Below are 19,065 nucleotides of genomic sequence, written 5' to 3' on the forward strand. Positions count from 1 at the left end.
AGTAAACGAGTATGAGCATGCACATGTGCTTGCTCTCAAAAGGTAGTTAACTTTGCCTCTACCAGTGAAAGGAGCTTACTTATCCCAGTATTTCAGTCTATCTACAACAGTAGAGCCTAAAGAGCCAATGTTAAAGTCTGTGGTGTAAGGAAAATTTTCAGTTCCACTTATATATACTAGGTGTACCGGTTAATAATGGCGGATTTTGTAATCAAAGAAAACACGATAATTTCAAGAGAAACATCAAAAGTGCTTTATTCAAAGCAATGTCCATCACTAGCTACACATTTCCCTTTTATCTTTCAGGTAATTTGTGGATACCATCCCAATAGAACTTTTCTTGTTTTGAGGCAAACCATTCAGAGACCCAATTTTCCACGTCTTCGTACATTTTGAAGCGCTGCTCAGAAAGTGCGTGTGCCATCGATCGGAACAAGTGGTAATCTGAAAGAGCAAGAACTGGTGAATACTGCGGGTGGGTTCATACATCCCAGGCAAGATCTTTTAACATGTCTTTAACTGGTTTTGAAGTGTGTGATGGTGCGTTATCAGGAAGCAAAATTACTTTGCCATGTCTTCTGGCACATTCTGGTCACGATCAAAGCGTGATTCAAATTGATTATTTGTTGTCGGTAGCGATCAGTATTAATGGCTTCACCTGTTTTAGAAGCTCATAATACACCACACCTTCTGGATCCCACCAAACTCAGAGCATTGTCTTCTTTCCGAAACAATTTTGGCCTTGCAGGTGATGTTGATGGTTGACCTGGATCAACCCATGATTTTGTGCATTTGGAATTCTCAAAATAAATCCACTTCTCATCGCCAGTCACAATTTGATGCAAAAAAGTCTTTCTTTGGTATCATTGAAGCAACATTTTACTGATGACTTTTCGGTTTTCCATTTGTCTTTCATTCAGTTGATGTGGCACCCATTTTCCTTCCTTTAAAATCTTCCCCATTGCTTGTAAACAATTGGAAAATGTTTGCTGAGCAACATTTAATCTTTCTGCAAGTTGTTTTTGCATTTGACATGCATCTTCATCCAATAATGCTTGTAATTGTTGGTCTTCAAACTTTTTCAGTTGACCTGGACGTTCTTTGTCTTTCACATCAAAACCATCACTTTTAAAGCGTTTAAACCAGCATTCACAAGTATCTTGAGATGGAGCATGTTCACCATAAGCTTCCCAAAGTATACAATAACTTTTTCTTCAAAATAATGAATTAAAACTTCCCACAAATGCTCTTTTTTGGGGCATGAAATTTGACATTTTTACTAGTAGGCATAAAAATATCTATGATGTTAACACCTTCAGCAAATTTGACACATGAAGTTTTGAAGCTTGTTGTCAATACAAAATAGCATACATATCAAATCGCATATATATCAACATATGTGTAATTCCGTCTATTAAAAAAAATCCGCATTAACTGGTACACCTAGTAGCCTATTTGCCTCAAATTTATCAATAACACTAACCTGAGATTTGTTCTTAATTACAGAAATATTTTACCACATATGATATTCTAGTTTGAAAGCAAGATTCTAGCCCTCGCTGGTTTGGCTCAGTGGACAGAGCATTGGCCTTTGGACTGAAGGGTCCCGGGTTCGATTCCAGTCAAGGGCACATACCTGGGTTGCAGGCTCAATCCCTATCAGGGGGGCAGCCAATCAATGATTCTCTCTCATCAATGATGTTTCTATCTCTCTCTCTCTCCCTCTCCCTTCCTCTCTGAAATCAATAAAAATATATTGAATAAAAAAAATTCTAATGTATTTCATTCTTTCAGAGAATTTTTACAAAGCCCAGGAACAACATTTTTTCATAAATATTTTTGTAAGCTTCTCTCCACCAACAATGATTCTGGTGATCAAGAATGAGTAAATAACCCTGACCGGTTTGGCTCAGTGGATAGAGCGTTAGTCAGCCTGCGGACTCAAAGGTCCCAGGTTCGATTCCAGTCAAGGGCATGTACCTTGGTTGCGGGCACATCCATAGTGGGGAGTGTGCAGGAGGCAGCTGATCGATGTTTCTCTCTCATCAATGTTTCTAACTCTCTATCCCTCTCCCTTCCTCTCTGTAAAAAAAAAAAACCAATAAAATATATTTTTTTAAAAAAAGAATGAGCAAATAATATTAAAGCCTTCTCTGAATAATTCACATCACCTACCACAGTCATATTCTCTCAAGTTTAAAAAAAAAAAATCACTCAATGGATGAACTCCATTATAAAATTTTAAAAAAAACCAGTAAACTAGAAAACATAGAGCATAAAGAATATTGTTTTAGCCCGGCAGGTATGGCTCAGTGGCTGAGCACAACCTACGAACCAGGGGGTCCCGGTTTGATTCCCAGTCAGGGCACATGCCCAGGTTTCGGGCTCAACCCCCAGTAGGAGGCATGCAGGAGGCAGCTGATAGATGATTCTCTGTCATCACTGATGTTCCTTTCTTTCTCTTCTTTCTCTCTCTCTCTCTCTCCCTTCCTCTCTGAAATCAATAAAAATATGTATATTTTAAAAAGATACTGTGCCTTACAAGAAAACGTTATATTTCTTCCAATGTTGGTTTGGCCACACTAGTGGCAAATCTTTTCTTCACATTACCACTTAGGACCATGTACTCTGTCCGATAGGTTAAATGACCAATGTCACATACCTGGTCACAAGGCCAAATTAGAACCCAGGTCTCCCAACTACCAGACCACTCTCCTGCCACAATGAAACAAGGTCACAATTACTTGATAAGAGAAAAATTTTAAAAGCATGCCCTACACTATTGTATCAACAATAAATTTCCTAATTTGGATAACTGTACCTGGTTATATAAGAGAATGTCCTAGTGCCTAAGAAACCCATGTTTAGGAATAAAGGGGCTTGATACCTCTAGAAAAAAAAATGCATTTGTGTAAATATGTACATAGAGAATAAAGCAAATGGGGCAAAATGGGGCCAATTATTGGATCATATGGGAGTTCTTTGGAACATTGCTATGACTTTTCTATAAGACTGCAATTATGTGTCCTGCCGCGGTCGCAAAAAAAAAAAAAAAAAGACTGCAATTATGTAAAAATGCTACATGAGTGAATAAACTACAGTATGTCATAAAAGTAACATTTTGCTTTTAACAAGACCGGACTTCAAGTCACTGTCATCCCTCCCAACATGTGAAAATTATAAGACAAACTGTGAAGAAATACTACCACAACCTTTATTTCCTTTGAATGAGGATATACACTTTCATCCTCAGGTTCCAGGGAGAGGTTCTAATCTGTGCACAAGCATTTCAAGAAAGTCAGGTTCAAACTACTTCTAGCTCCAGAACCCCACAACTGACCCTCATCCCAGCTTTATACATTACTCTCTCTTCCAAGCGGATTAAGTGGCCAGATATGGACAGAAATCCATATGCTAAATGAATTAAGTTGACTCAAAAAACTCAGCATCGCCGAAACCGGTTTGGCTCAGTGGATAGAGCATCGGCCTGCGGACTGAAAGGTCCCTGGTTCGATTCCGGTCAAGGGCATGTACCTGGGTTGCGGGCACATCCCCAGTAGGAGATGTGCAGGAGGCAGCTGGTCGATGTTTCTCTCTCATCGATGTTTCTAACTCTCTATCTCTCTCCCTTCCTCTCTGTAAAAAATCAATAAAATATATTAAAAAAAAAAAACTCAGCATCACTCCAGCTAAGAAATTCTCTTCCCCCAGGACCACCACTATAGGCCACCCTCCCACTTACAGCAGGCAAATCCAGAGCCAATTAGATAATACCTTTTCATAGCCCCAGTGGGGAAAAAGTGGGTAGAACACTATGGCTCGGACCAAACAGAATTACTTTAGATAACTAAACTCACAAAGAGACAAGTTCCACAAGAAAGTTTATAGGAGACATCAGTGTGTATTTTTAAAGGGGAAAAAAAAAAAAAGAAGAAGAAGAACAGCTGGAGAAGACAGAGGAAAACCCAAAGATTCAAAAAGTAAGATCTGGAACTAGACAACACAATGAAGTCTGACAAAAGCAAACATCTGCAAGCCTGCTTGAGGAATGTGGCTGAAGGGAAATAAAATTTAGCCTAAATCCAGTTCTGCTCCAAAGGAGCTCACAAGTTAGCAAGGACTTAAAGAAAGCAAATCTACAGGGGTGAGGTGAAGCTGACAAGTTCCCCAGGAAAAAAAGGGGAAAAAAAATGCTGGGCTTACAAGCAGGTGTGGTGGGTCTCCAGAGGGGCAACGTATACATTTCATGGTCAGACTAGACTCGGAATTTTGATAATTCCAAGTGGACCATAAAGTGTAATTTTTTTTTTAAAAAAAGCGTAAAAGAAAACACGAAATTGTTATACGATGCTTTCTTTGTTCTAATGGGAGGTCCACATTCAGGTCGGGATGAGACGGCCAAGTTCGTTTGTGCCCGGCAAAAAGGAAAAGTTTCAGATGTTGGGTAAAAAGTTCACCTATAAGCGTGGGCACCGGGTCCGAAGGAGTGTGAGCATGACTCGGAACAGAAAGGAAAGGAAGCACAAAAAATAAATCCTGACGCTAAGAACTGCAACCCACGCGGCCTTCGCGGGAAGCCGAGGGCCAGGGGGTGGGCGGGGTGCCAGCGCCGGATCGAGGTCACCTCCGCGAGGGCACGGAGAGCGGCCGCGGCGGCCGGCGGGGGAGCAGCCTCCGCGGCCCGGCGCTGGGGATAGAGCCGACCGGCTCCTCTGATAGAGGTGCTACCCGCTGGGCAGGGGTGGGCGGACCCGGCGCTGAAAGGTCAAGGTCAAGGTGGGGTGGGGCAAGAGATGCGGAGCGCTCTCTGAGGAGACCGAAGACTTACAAAATACTACTACTACTAGCATTACTACCGTTACTTTCTTCCAAAAAAAAAAAAAAAAAAGGTCTCCTGGACGGCTTCGGAGTGGTAACGGCCCTGGCGGGAGCGAGTGCAAAACAGGCCGGAGGCCGGAGTCGGAGCGGGGAACGGGCCGCGGGGAACGGGCCGCGGGGCGACCCACGGGAGGGATGGAGGGAGGGAGGGCGAGCCGGGCCCAGGCCAACCGCCGCACTCACTTGCCCTCCTGGCAATCATAGAGCACGATGGAGTCGTCGTCGCTGCTGGAGATGACCGTCTCGCCGTTAGGGCTGAAGTCGAAGCAGTTGATCTTGTCCGAGTTCTCACGAAACACCTTGGCGACGCGGAAGCTCCGCAGCACGCCTTTGTTCTAACTTCTTTCCGGCGGCCGCAAAAAGCCGACCGCCCGAACCCAGGCGGGGCGGGTCCCCCAGCGAGCGGGCAGGCGAGCGAGCGATTGAGCGGGCGGGCAGCCGAGGGGCCGACCCAGGCGGGGCAAGCGCCGCGCCGGCGGCGAGCGGGAGAGCGGCCGACAGTCGGGGCGCCTCCTCCTCTTCCTCCTCCTGCTAGTGCAACGCTCTTCTTTCAGTGCGGCCTCGCCAACCGTTCCTCCTCACAGTAGGCTCAGGGGCAACCAGCGCGGATCAGCTTATTGTGTCCGCCATCTTGCGGCGACTGGCAGAAGCCGAGGGCGAGGGACCTCACCGCGGGGCAAGCCGGGAAAGGGGGCGGGGCTAGAGCGGCGGCACGAGGCCGGGAGGCGGGGCGGTGACGTCAGGGACGGCCTACGCTGAGTGGAGTGGCAGCGCGGCCCGAGGCGGCGGTTTCCCCAGCCGCTGCAGGGCGGGAGACGTGGGGCCGCCCACCCCCTTCCCCCGTGGGCCGGAAGACCTTGGTGCCCCGAGCGGCGGGTCTTTGTGCAGCCTTAGCCCCACCCCGACTCGGGCGCCCCCTGCAGGCGCCCGATCGCCGGCCACGCGGAGGTCCGCTATGTCAGTGAACACAGCGCGGGCGGGCTTTCACTTCTAGTCCTGGACAGAGCGGGCAGTTTCAATGTCTGTATTTGTCTTTATTGCGTTATAATGTATGGTAGACTGCACAAATTTTACGGATGAATATTTTTTGATTTGGATATACACTCTTGTGATCACCAGCCAGAACTTTCAACCTTCTTTTAAAACAATGTATTTATAGCATAAAGCGCAGAGTGAACTAATTTTAAGTGTACTGCTCCACACTCATCTAAGTTTTAAAAAGTATTTACTTCAGATAACATGATACTGTATATAGATAACCCTAAAGATTCCACCAAAAACTACTAGAACTGATCAATGAATTCAGTGAAGTAGCAGGATACAAAATAAATATCCAGAAATCAGCTGCATTATTTTTTCAAGGATATTTTTCCATTGACTTTTTTAGAGAGAGTGGAAGGGAGAGGTAGAGACAGAGAGAGAGAAATATTGATGTTGGTTGCCTCCTGCACAATCCCCAACTGAAGCTGGGGATGGAGCCTGCAACCGAGGTGCATGCCCTTGACTGGAATGGAACCTGGGACCCTTCAGTCAGCTGCCAGATGCTCCATCCGCCAAGCCAACCAGCTAGGGCTCAGTTGCATTTTTATACACCAAAAGTGAACTATCAGAAAGGGAGACTAAGAAAACAATCCCACTTAAAATTGCATAAAAAAATATAGCCCTAGCCTGTTTGGCTCAGTGGATAGAGCGTAGGCCTGCAGACTAAAGGGTCCTGGGTTCAATTCCAGTCAAGGGTATGGACCTCTGTTGCAGGGTCCTCCCTCTGGGGTCCTAGTTGGGACGTATGCAGGAGGCAATCAATTGATGTGTTCTCTCACATCAATATTTCTGTCTTCCCTCGCTTCCACTCTCTCTAAAAATCAATGAAGAAATTTCCTCAGGTGAGAATTTTTTAAAAAAATAAAATTAAAAATAAATAAATAAAATAGCTTGGCTATGCTCAGTGGTTAGAGCATTGGCCCACCAACTGAAGGGTTTGATTCCTGGTCAAGGACACATACCTCATTGGAGGCTCCATCCCCCGGGGAGTGTGTGGGAGGCAACCAATCGATGTCTCTCTCTCTCTCTCTCTCTCTCTCTCTCTCTCTCTCTCTCTCTCTCTCTCCCCCTCCCCCCTTCCTTCCATTCTCTATAAAAAAGAAATCAGTGTGCATGTGCTCCCAGACCATGTGCATGCACACCCTTCTGCAGAAGTAAAGATATTTGCCTTGCTGAAAAAGAAATTAATTAAATAAATAAATTAAATAAATCAATGGGGAAAATATCCTCGGGTGAGGATTAAAAAAATAAAAATAAAATAAAATACCTAGGAATAAATTTAACCAAGAATGCAAAAGACCTGTACTTGAAAAATTATTAAGACACTGAAGAAATAATTTTTTCTTTTTTAATCTTCACCCGATGATATTTTTTCATTGATTTTAGGGAGAATGGAAGAGAGAGGGAAAGACAGAGAAACATTGATGGGAGAGAAACACATCTACTGGTTGCCTGAGGAGCTTGCAAGCAAGGTACGTGCCCTTGACCGGGATCAAACCGGGGACCCTTTGGTCCACAGGACGACGCTCTATCCACTGAGCCAAACCAGCTAAGGCTAAAAAAATAAATTGAAGAAGATACAAATAAGTGGAAGCATATACTGTGTTCATGGATAGAAAGACTTTACATCATTAAAATGTACCCAAAGAAATCTATAGATTCAACGCAATTCTTATAAAGATATTAATGGTGTATTTCACAGAACTAAAACATATTCCAAAAAATTTATATAAAACCACAAAGACCCCAAATGGCCTCAGCAATCTTGAGAAAGAAGAACAAAGTTGGAGGAATCATGCCAATTGATATCAAACTATACTACAAGGCCATAATAATCAAAATAGCATGGTACTGGCATAAAAACAGACATATATTAGCCCAGAAATAAACCCACACCTTTATTGTCAATTAATCTATGACAAAGGAGGCAAGAACATACAATGGGGTAAGGACAGTATCCTGTATAATAAAACCCTAATATGCAAATTGACCGAACAGCAGAACAACCAATCACTATGATGCACACTGACCACCAGGGGGCAGATGCTCAATGCAGCAGCTGCTCCCTGGTGGTCAGTGCACTCCCACAGAGGGAGCGCCACTCAGCCAGAAGCCGGGGTCACAGCTGGTGAGCGCAGTAGCAGTGGTGGGAGCCTCTCCCGCCCCTGTAGCAGCACTAAGGATCGCTCAGGGGATGTCCTCCGAGCGGTCCCAGACTGCAAGAGGGCACAGGCTGGGCTGAGGGCCCCCCTGCCCCCCAGTGCACAAATGTTGTGCAACAGGCCTCTAGTATTCAATAAGTGGTTTGGGAGAAATTGGACAAATACCTGCAAAAAAATGAAACTAGACCACCTTCTTATACCATACACAAGAATAAACTTAAAGTGGATTAAAGACATATATTAGACTCAAAAGCATAAAATCCAAGAAGAAAACATAGGCAGCCCTAGAGTTCAGTTAGATTATCATCCTGATACACCCAAGGTTCGGGTGCAAACCCAGATCAGACCACATACAAGAATTAACATATCCTATATAATAAAGAGCTAACATGCAAATGGTCATCACGCTGGAACAGCTCAGACACTCAACACTGAGAGAGAGGAATGGGGACCTGCCAGGCACAAATGAGCTCGCAAGAGAGAAATGGGGACTAGCCAGGCTGTGGCCAGGGAGAGAGACAAGCTGCCCACCCTGCGGTCCCAGGCGCCAGTGGCTGCGCCTGTGCCTGCGTTCCAGGAGAGGGACAAGCCGCCCGCTCCACAGTCCCTGGCACCTGTGGCTACGGCCCAGGCAAAGCCACCCGCCCACGGTCCCCTGCGACTGCAGCTGGCCCGGGTCCTGGGTGCCTGTGGCTGGCCAGAGGGAGGGAAAAACCGGGTCCCGGGTGCAGGGTGAGGCAGAGGTGGTTAGGGGCAATCAGGTCAGCAAGGGAGCAGTTAGGGGCTATCAGGCAGGCAGGCAGAGGTGGTTAGGGGCAATCAGGCAGGCAGGCAGGTGAGTGGTTAGGAGCCAGCAGTCCCAGATTGTGAGAGGCAGTAGGACATCCCCCAAGGGGTCCCAGATTGTAAAGGGTGCAGGCCGGGCTGAGGGATCCCCCCCAACCCATGCACGAATTTCATGCACCAGGCCTCTAGTATATGTATATGTATATGTATGTACACACACATAAACTTTACAGATGCAGCATTTCCCCCCCTTCATACATATTTTTTCATGTTACTAAACTGATTGTTGTTGGTGTTCTTAATCCAGGTATAATTTAATTGATAGGTTTTTTTTTTAATTTCTTTATTGGTTAAGGTATTACAAATGTGTCCTCATCCCCCCATTAACCCCCAACCTCCCCCGCTCCACTCATGCTCTCATCCCGCTGTTGTCCGTGTCCATTGGCTTGGCTTATATGCATGCATACAAGTCCTTTGGTTGATCTCTTCCCCTTACCCCCACCCACCCCTACTTTCCCTCTGGGGATTGATAATCTGATCGCGGTTTCTCTGTCTTTGGATCTGTCCCTGTTTGTCAGTCTATGTTGTTTTCTATATTCCACAAATGAGTGAGATCATACAGTTGTGTAACCATCACCACATTTAAGATATGAAACAGCTGCATTACCCTCTTTGTAGTCAACAGGATTATTCCAATGGTTCCTCAAAGGGGTTCTTTGCCTTAAAGGGAGAGAAAGTTGATCCCTAACAAAGAAAAGCACATCTAACCACAAAATAGGCACCAAGAACCTTGGCTTTCACTTTCTGTGCAAGGGGGTAAACAGCGCAACCCGTGAGGGTTCATAGATGTCTAACTTGTGCGGAGCTCCGCAAATGGTCCATTGCCTGGGTCTCCAACAATGGAGATGGAGCCTATTTCTTTTACTTCATTAAACTGCAGTGGCTAAAGAGGAAAGACTGAAACATTTAAATCACTGATATTAGACAGATGAGATATCCATAGATCCAGATATTGAAGCAATGAAGCATAGTAACGTTCATCTCGGGTAAAAACTGCTGTTTAATTTTTAACCCTGCTGTTCTGGCTTCTGTAATTATTTGCTTGCTAAAATAATAGAGAATTTGTTTTGATCTCCTGAACTTATAGAAATCACCCCATTCGATTGTATACCCCATTGATTGTGGTTTTACTGGTCTTTCAAAACACATTCCTCTGCACCTGGAAACCAGGACAGCACAATTGCTTTAATTGCTTCAGTGACTCCAGAAAATGTGTTTTCTGTTGACTCAGTGGCTCCAAGACCTAAAACTATAATTAATCTTTGTAGATAACTAACTTGCTCAATTTAGTTTCTGTAACAAACTGCCTTTGCAAACCTGGTTCCTCATTCCAAACCTAGTGATGTAATCGATACCTTTGTGATATAAGCCTGATGTTACTGCCATTAAGGGCTATGAGATCTGGAGAGCATTTGCCCCTCGCAGTCGCTGGCTTTGAAATAAATGTGGCTCCTTAATTCAACATCTTGAGGCATCCTTGTGTGATTTGCGGGGTACACTACAACAATATAACCTGGACAGTGGTAAAAACAATACAGAAACCCGGGGACAACAGGGGTCTTTCTGGAAAGAACTAGGGGCTGTGTCCCATCCCCTGAGTAAAGAAAGAAGAGCCAGGATTCCTACACATTAAAAACAAAGTTGTTGCCCTAACCGGTTTGGCTCAGTGGATATAGCGTCGGCCTGCGGACTCAAGGGTCCCGGGTTCGATTCCGGTCAAGGGCATGTACGTTGGTTGCGGGCACATCCCCAGTAGGGAGTGTGCAAGAGGCAGCTGGTCGATGTTTCTCTCTCATCGATGTTTCTAACTCTCTATCCCTCTCCCTTCCTCTCTGTAAAAAATCAATAAAATATATTTAAAAAAAAAAGTTGTTGGTGTGTTTCCAAAATGGCGGCAGCGATGGATGTGGATACCCAGAGTGGCACCAACAGCGGCTCGGGCAAGAAGCTCTTCGAAGTGACAAAGTGGAACGCAGTAGCCCTCTGGGCCTGGGACACTGTGGTTGATAACTATCATCTGCAGGAACCACATTATGATCTTTGCATAGAATGTCAGGCGAACCAGGCATCTGCCACTTCTGAAGAGTGCATCGTTGCGTGGGGAGTCTGTAATCTTGCTTTTCACTTCCACTCCATCTCTCGCTGGCTCACAACACGGCAGGTGTGTCCGCTGGACAACAGAGTGGGAATTCCGAAAGTATGGGCACTAGAAAAAGAATATTCTCCATCAAGCTCAACTGTTTTGTTATTCATTTAATGACTTGCCCTCCTGTTACTTAATTGTAAGTTAGATAGAACTGGGTCTTTTCTGCTTTGTCTTTTCAGTTTGCTATTCCTGCAGTCCTATTGTGTTCCGTGTCAAATAAAATCCAGTTGGATTCTTAAAAAACAAACAAACAAAAAAACCAAAGTTGTTTTCTAAGGGGAGAAGGCAAGATCCTGGCTCAGTCTGGGCTGCAATTTGCCTCCTGACAAAGAGCAGAGTTTCTGGCCACGATTTGTTCTAGGGTCTGGAAAAAGCCTGTTTGCGTGAAACCTGAATGGATGGCAACTTTCCAAGCTGCAAAGCAGTGGAAGAAAAACCCTGGGCTCCCCAGCACACTCACTTCCCTGCAATCCTTGCTTCTTTATTTCACAGGCTAGAAATGCTGGTGTAGTCAGCTTTGAATAGTTAGATGCAACATGGATAAATCTGGTGCCATGTCCTGGACTTGTTGGGAAGTGGACACATCCACTGAGATACCATTTTGTGGTTCCTCTTAACCCACAAAAATAACCATAGAAACAGCTGTAATCTACGGAATGTTGTCAGCCAAAAGAAATCTTTGCAGGGTATCTTTCAAGTTTTGTACTTCCTGTACCTTTCCCAGATTTCACTGTTAAGACCGAAGCTTTCTTCCAAGACTTGACTCTCGGAATTATTTTTGGAATGGAAAAGGTCATTTTTCATATTTTAAGAGTGTCCTGAAATAGTCCAGCTTGTTTCACATTCCCAGCCTGGCTCCCAGCCATGCTAGAGTTGGGCTCTCCTGGCTTCCAGTCCAATAGTGCCTTAAAGGCTAGACTTTAAAAAGTGACCACACGACTGTAAAAAAGAAGGAACTCTTACCATTGGCAACAACATGGATGGACCTGGAGAGTATTATGCTAAACGAAATAAAACAGTCAGACAAAATAAGTATCATATGTGGAATCTAATGAATAAAATAAACTGATGAACAAAATAGATCCAGAGACATAGAAACTTGAAACAGATTAACAAATTTCAGAGGGAAGGTGGGGAGGGTGGGAGGATGGGTGGGGAGTGATTAACCCAGGAACTTACATTCATACTAGAGGCCTGGTGCATGAAATTCATGCATGATGGGGGGCGGGGGTATCCCTCAGCCTGGCCTGCACCATCTCCAATTGGGGACCCCTTGGGAGATGTCAGACTGCCAGTTTCGGGCCAATCCCCGATCGGGATTGGGCCGAAACTGGCAGTCGGACATCCATCTCACAATCCGGGACCACTGGCTCCTAACCACTGGCCTGCCAGCCTGCCTGATCACCCCTAACTGCCTCTGCCTGCTGGCCTGATGCTCCTAACTGCTCCCCTGCTGGCCTGATCATCCCTAACCACCTCTGCCTGCTGGCCTAATCGCCCCTAATTGTTCCCCTACCACCTGATTGTCCCCAACTGCTCCCCTGCCAGCCTGATTGCCTCCTAACTGCCCTCCCCTGCCAGCCTGATCGCCCCTAACTGCCTCTGCCTCGGCCCCTGCCACTGTGACTTTGTCCGGAAGGACATCCGGAAGATGGCCAGTCTAATTAGCATATTACCCTTTTATTAGTATAGATATGCATAGCCCATGACCCAGAGAATAGTGTGGTGAAAGCCTGGGAGGGGCATGTGCAGGGTGGAGGGGGTCAATGGGGTGGGGGGGGGAAACAAAAGGGAAATCTGTAATATTTTAAAAAATAAAGATAAATTAAAAAAAATAAAGAAAACAAAATTTTTTTAAAAAGTGACTCCAGAGCGGGGGTGGGAGGGGAACAGAGGGGAAAGTTTGAATCAAATTGCCTTAAAGAGCATCAGACTTGACTTTTTATTTTCCTCTTCTTTTAAAGCATTATTTCATTTATTTACTTAGTTTTCATACACGTAAATACACATCCATTGCAGAAAACTTAAAAAAAAAATAATAAAAAACATAGCATCCAGAAGTAGCTACTGTTACATTTGTTTTTATTATGGTAAAATACATATAATATTAATTTTACCATTTTGTTGTGGAACTTTACAGATTTTCCTCCTGAAATATATATATATATATATATATATATATATATATATAGTTAATTTCAGAGAGGAATGAAGAGGGAAAGAGCGATAGACATCAATGAGGAGAATCATTGATCTGCTGTCTCATGCATGCCCCACACTGGGGATCAAGCCTGCAAACCAGGCATGTGCCCTGACCTGGAATTGAACCGTGACCTGCTGGTTCATAGGTCGACACTCAACCACTGAGCCACACCAGCTAGGCTGAACTATATTTTTCATGGGTTCATAATATAATATTACTTATAATCCACCCTTTTCTTATAATATGAACATGTTCCAGGTCAATAATACAGGGCTACATAATCATTTTGAATGAACTGTATTTATAAATTTACTGGTCTAAAGAATGCTAATTGCTTATTTTTAGTTGTCACTAAAATTAAGATTTCTAAGGGTTTAAAATTATAATTAATATGGAACGTATATTCATATATGCATAGCCCATATTTTTAATAAAAGATAGTATAAGGTATGGAGATATATTCTCATTAATGGACATAAAATAACTTTGTCTTGGTTATTTCAGAATGGGAAGAGAAAATATTATCCTATATAATAAAGAACTAATATGCTAATTAGACCAAACAGCAAAACAACCGTCCAGACGACCTTCCAAATGAAGCCGGGGCTTCGAGGGCCAAGCCCCATGCACAAATTTTGTGCATCAGGCCTCTAGTTTTTTATAATTAAGCTGGCTAACATTACGTTATTAGATTTTTAAAATTTTTTTATTGATTTTTAGAGAAAAAGGGAGGGAGGGGGAGAGAGAAAGAGAAACATCAATGTGAGAGCAGAACATAGATTGGCTGCCTCCTGCATGCCCCCTACCAGGGACGGAGCCCGAAACCTGGGCATGTGCCCTGACTGGGAATCAAACCAGCAACCTTTTGGTGCATGGGACAATGCCCAATCAACTGAGCCACACCAGCCAGGGCTATTATTAGGATTCTTAAAATTAATTAATATCCATTATCAATGGTATATTAATATAAAACTTAAGTTCTTTCATCAACTAAAAGGACAGTTTTCCTATATCATTGGTCTGTTCCTGATAAGATTTTATAAAGTTTGTTTGTTGCACAAAAAAACAACAACAAGTTCTGTATATGATGTTGTTTTAATGAGGTCCTTACGAAACAGAATCTTCTCATTAAGTGTTTATCTTCCTGGCCCTATCTATGACATTAATAGTGTTGATCACTCCCTAAAATTCTTCTCCATGGCCCCCCTTGACATTATTCCTTTCTGACTTTCTTCTTGCCTGTCTGGACACACCCCTTCTAGTCTCGTCCTGGCTTTTCTTTGGCCACTCTTTGGCAGACACTACTAGCTGCCTACCCCCTACATCCCTTGCTCCTTTCTGATGGAACCCTGATTTTGTTGATTCCTCCCTCCTCTAATTGGCAATGCATTTTCCACTTGTTGAGCTCAGTACTCTGAGATAAATCCTGGTTAGTCTAAACCACTGGTTCTCAAAGTATGATTCCAGGACCAGAAGCATTAGCCTCAACTAGGAACTTGTCAAAAATTCAAATTCTCAGACCTCACATCGGACTTAGTGAACTAGAAGCTCTGGGGGTGGAGCCCAGCAATCTGTGTTTTAACAAGCCCTACAGGTAAGTGAGCCCACACACATGCTCAAATTTAAGAACCACTAGTCAAAGCCAACCATGATGAGTGGTCTTGTTCCTTGTCCCAGTCATGGCATTGGGCATGAATAAGTGATGAAATTTTTGCTAATGATGAATGAGAAGAAGTCTGCTGTGGGAGGAGGTTCTGGGAAGGGCTCTTTGCTTCTAAAAGAGACACAAGGATAAGGTCAAACTGAGTAGGGTGGACCGGAAATCCAATATGATTGGTGTCCTTATTAGAAGAAAAGAGAGACACCCAAAAGAAGCTGGCTATACGAAGATGGAGGCAGACAGTGGAGTCTCTCCTACGGATTTCAGAGGGAGCGAGATGCTGCTTGATTTTGAACTACTAGCCTCCATGAGACAATAAAAGTCATTGTTTTAAGCCACCCAGTTTGTGTGACTTCCTTATGGCAGCCCTAGGAAGCTAACACTGGGTCCTTGTGATCTATACACCAACCCTACAGCCATCCTGTCTTGAGATTACTTGTTATGTTAATAATTTTTTCTTATTATTTAAGTTAGTTGGATAGAGTTGTTTTTTGTTTGTTTGTTTTTCCAGATTTATTGCAATATAATTGACACATGGTATTGTGTAAGTTTAAAGTGTTGACAAAGAGAAAATTCCTTAGTGTCCTAAAGTAAATTACAGCAGGCAGGAGGGTGGTGGGGAGAGATAAGGGAGGTAAAATCAGTTCATAGCTGCAGGCCAAAACCCAGCAAGATTGTTTACATTCCCGAATGCCTGTTGAAACTTTGAATTAACTTCCAGTGGTTATTTTCATGATTATCTGGAGAATAGCTGACCACCAGACACCACTGCATTCTGCTTACGCAGGAACATTCTGGACTCTTGCCCACAATCGATACAAAAAGAACAAACACTTCTTCCTTACTGCCCAGCCACCTGTCCCAGAACCAGCCGATTCACCTCCCCCCACCCCCTTTATCTAGAGCCAATGTAAATTCTTTTAAAACAACTTGCATCTTTCTTCTCCAAACTCTGTCAGCTCCAGGACGACAAACAGGTTTGTCTTCTCCATCTAGCCCTGCTGCATGCCCCAGGACCTCGTCCTTTGTCCTTCGTCCTTCGTCCTTTTTCTGGCTAGCATGTGGCTCAATGAACCCTTACTTTCAGAAAAGCTTTTAGCGGCAAAGGTTTTTGTTTAACAGTGTATAATGTAATGACTTGATCCACTTGTATGTTGTGAAATGATTACAATAGGGTTAGGATTGGCCCATTGCCGCAGTTCTTGTTCTGGCATTAAGAAGGGTTCAGCAATCTGGAAAAGGGACTGTGTGCAACTTAAGTAAGAGTCCAGTGATAAAGCATAATTTTGAAAGGCATTTGGGGGTCAGAGGAGCCTAGTTAAAGAAATAAGATCTCCTCGTTTCAGGACCCCATGCTTTTTATTAACACAAATTGTCTGAGCGAGGCAGAGATATACTTCAAAGGGTAGGGTTTCCTATACACAGTCCATCCTCAGAATGGAAGAATTAGTCTACAGCTGTTCAGGTGTTTGCCAGTAGTTTGCCAGTAGGAGGCAATAACATGTAGATTAAGATGCCCTGAGCTGTCTGGCAGCAAACAGTTATCCCTTTTCAGGTTTGGGGAAATGCCTTCAGCCATTCCCAACAGGTGACATATGTGACTCAGCCCTTGTTGAGTCCCCAAGTTCCATCAACCTTTTGATGAAACTCTTGCAATCATGACATGCTGAAATTGGCTTCCGGCAGCCCATTTCTTTTTAATTTGGGGCGGGGGTTTAATCCTCACCCAATGATATTTTTTCCGTTGATTTTGAGATTGGAAGGGAGAGGGAGAGAGAGAGAGAGAAAAGACAGGGACCAAGGGTTGAGCCTGCAACTGAGGTTCATGATCTTGACCGGAATTGAACCCATGACCCTTCAGTCCTTGGGCCGATGCTCTAACCATTGAGCAACCAACTAGGACAGGATTGGCACATTTATTAAATGTTTACATTTCATGAGACACAGTTTAAAGTGGAATCTGTACTAAGCCATATATCTTCTTTCCAAAACTGATGGCTCCTTAGAAATTCCAATTCTTTGAGATAAATTTGAGTTAAAGTACCCAGTGGGACTTCTCTGGAATTGATTAAGCTTGTTTGGGAGAAAAACATTTCTCTTCTTTCCTTTTAGATTAGTTGGAGGATCTAATACATAAAGATTGACATAAGGCCGAAACCGGTTTGGCTCAGTGGATAGAGTGTCGGCTTGCGGACTGAAGGGTCCCAGGTTCGATTCCGGTCAAGGGCATGTACCTGGGTTGCGGGCACATCCCCAGTAGGAGATGTGCAGGAGGCAGCTGATCGATGTTTCTCTCTCATCGATGTTTCTAACTCTCTATCTCTCTCCCTTCCTCTCTGTAAAAAATCAATAAAATATATTTAAAAAAAAAAAGATTGACATAAGACATAAAAGAAAAAGAAAAGAAAAAATTGACATGACAGATTAACAGAAAAACATTTAATTCTGAATATACGGGGTGGGGCAAACGTAGGTTTACAGTTGTCCGTATGGAAAATAATACAACTATGAATAAATAGTAATACAAGAATGAACTGGGGTATTTTTTTGTTTGTTTGTGTTTTTTTAAATATATTTTATTGATTTTTTTACAGAGAGGAAGGGAGAGGGATAGAGAGTTAGAAACATCGATGAGAAAGAGAGAAACATCAATCAGCTGCCTCCTGCACACCCCCTACTGGGGATGTTGCTTGCAACCAAGGTACATGCCCTCGAACAGAATCGAACCTGGGACCTTTCAGTCCGCAGGCTGACGCTCTATCCAACTGAGCCAAACTGGTTAGGGCTGTTTTTGTTTTTTTTTAAACAATAACAAGACAATGCCAATGCAAAACCCAAAACATTTTAAAACTAACAATAATAAAACAATGGCAATGCAAAACAGCAATAAGTGAGTTTCTGCTAAAGGAAAGTTTCTTTTGCTGATTTACTCAGAGTCCTCGGACTTGGCTGAGAGAGTAGCTTCCACTTTGTGCTTTTCTACCATCTGCTGGGCCTCAGTTGTTTAACTTCTTCAGCTGACTCCATGTTGGCACCTCAGTCCCTTGCATAGCCTAAACTCTTGTCTGGTTCTTTTTCTTTAGACTTTTTTTTTTTCGGTCTTCAAATATTTTTTATTGGAAGGCCATGCATTGCCTTCATTATTGTATTTCAAATCACTGTACATTCACTTTGTGAAAACACTGCCTGCATTTTCTAGTACAAAAAAAAAAAGAAAGCTAAAAATTGTTTCAGAAATGTAAAGAAATATGCAACTTAAATGGCGAAAAAGTGTACCATAATTACTGCTGCACTGCAGTCATTTCTGCATTTCCCATGTTTCTTAAATAACTATCTTGTCTGATAACACACAATATAAAGAGCATTTACGAAATACAGACATTTAAATATACTTCTAAAGTCTTATTGAGAATATCCTGTTGGCATTGGATAGCCAATCATAGGTGCAGCTGCAGTAGCAGGATGTGCATATGCCTGTTGGTTCATACCATTGTGCATATTTGGAACATCACTTCCATATTGCTGAGTGCTATCATAACCAGTCTGGTAAGTCCCTGTTGGATTACCAGTCCTAAAACTGGTCTGTATACCAGCAGACACAAAATTACTTCCAAAGCTCCCATTGGTGTAATTTGTCGCACTGTAAACACCATTCTGGGTCTTTGCCCCAAAATCTCTCTTAAGCAGACTAGAGTAACCTCTGTCATAATTTTCCCTGTCTCTAAAGGTATTAAATCCACCCCTTTTGCCTGCAGAGTATCTGTCCCGACGGTCATCCTTCATGCCTCCTCTACCCCTGGAACGACCTGAACCTCTGTCTTCAACCAACTGAAGCAATTTGGGATTGACTGCTTGATTAGCTTCACGAAGCACAGAGATAAGGTCGCTCGCTTGCTTTATATTATTAGGTGTAAAGAAAGTGTATGCTGTGCCTGTTTTGGTACTGCGAGCAGTTCTTCCAATTCGATGAATATAATCCTCTGAGGAGTTAGGGTAGTCATAATTGATGACAAATTTCACATCTTCCACATCTAGCCCTCTGGAAGCCACATCTGTAGCAATCAGAATAGGAGCTTTTCCATGTTTGAATTCACTTAGAACCCAATCACGTTCCTGTTGACTCTTGTCA

General features: G+C 43.5%; 1 protein-coding gene and 1 pseudogene across 1 annotated transcript in view; one reads left to right on the forward strand and one right to left on the reverse strand.

The window, feature by feature from the left end:
- WDR82 (WD repeat domain 82) overlaps positions 1-10,313 on the reverse strand; it is a 28,182-nt gene extending 17,869 nt beyond the window's left edge. The window contains 2 exon segments of the mRNA XM_023746968.1: positions 5,062-5,213; positions 10,245-10,313. Of these exon segments, the coding sequence (XP_023602736.1) occupies positions 5,062-5,213; positions 10,245-10,313 (221 nt within the window).
- Positions 10,314-10,809: 496 nt separating this feature from the next.
- LOC102427718 lies at positions 10,810-11,242 on the forward strand (annotated as a pseudogene).
- The last annotated feature ends 7,823 nt before the right edge of the window (positions 11,243-19,065 follow it).

This window comes from Myotis lucifugus, unplaced genomic scaffold, assembly GCF_000147115.1.
Source record: "Myotis lucifugus unplaced genomic scaffold, Myoluc2.0 scaffold_774, whole genome shotgun sequence".
Classification (NCBI taxonomy): domain Eukaryota; kingdom Metazoa; phylum Chordata; class Mammalia; order Chiroptera; family Vespertilionidae; genus Myotis; species Myotis lucifugus.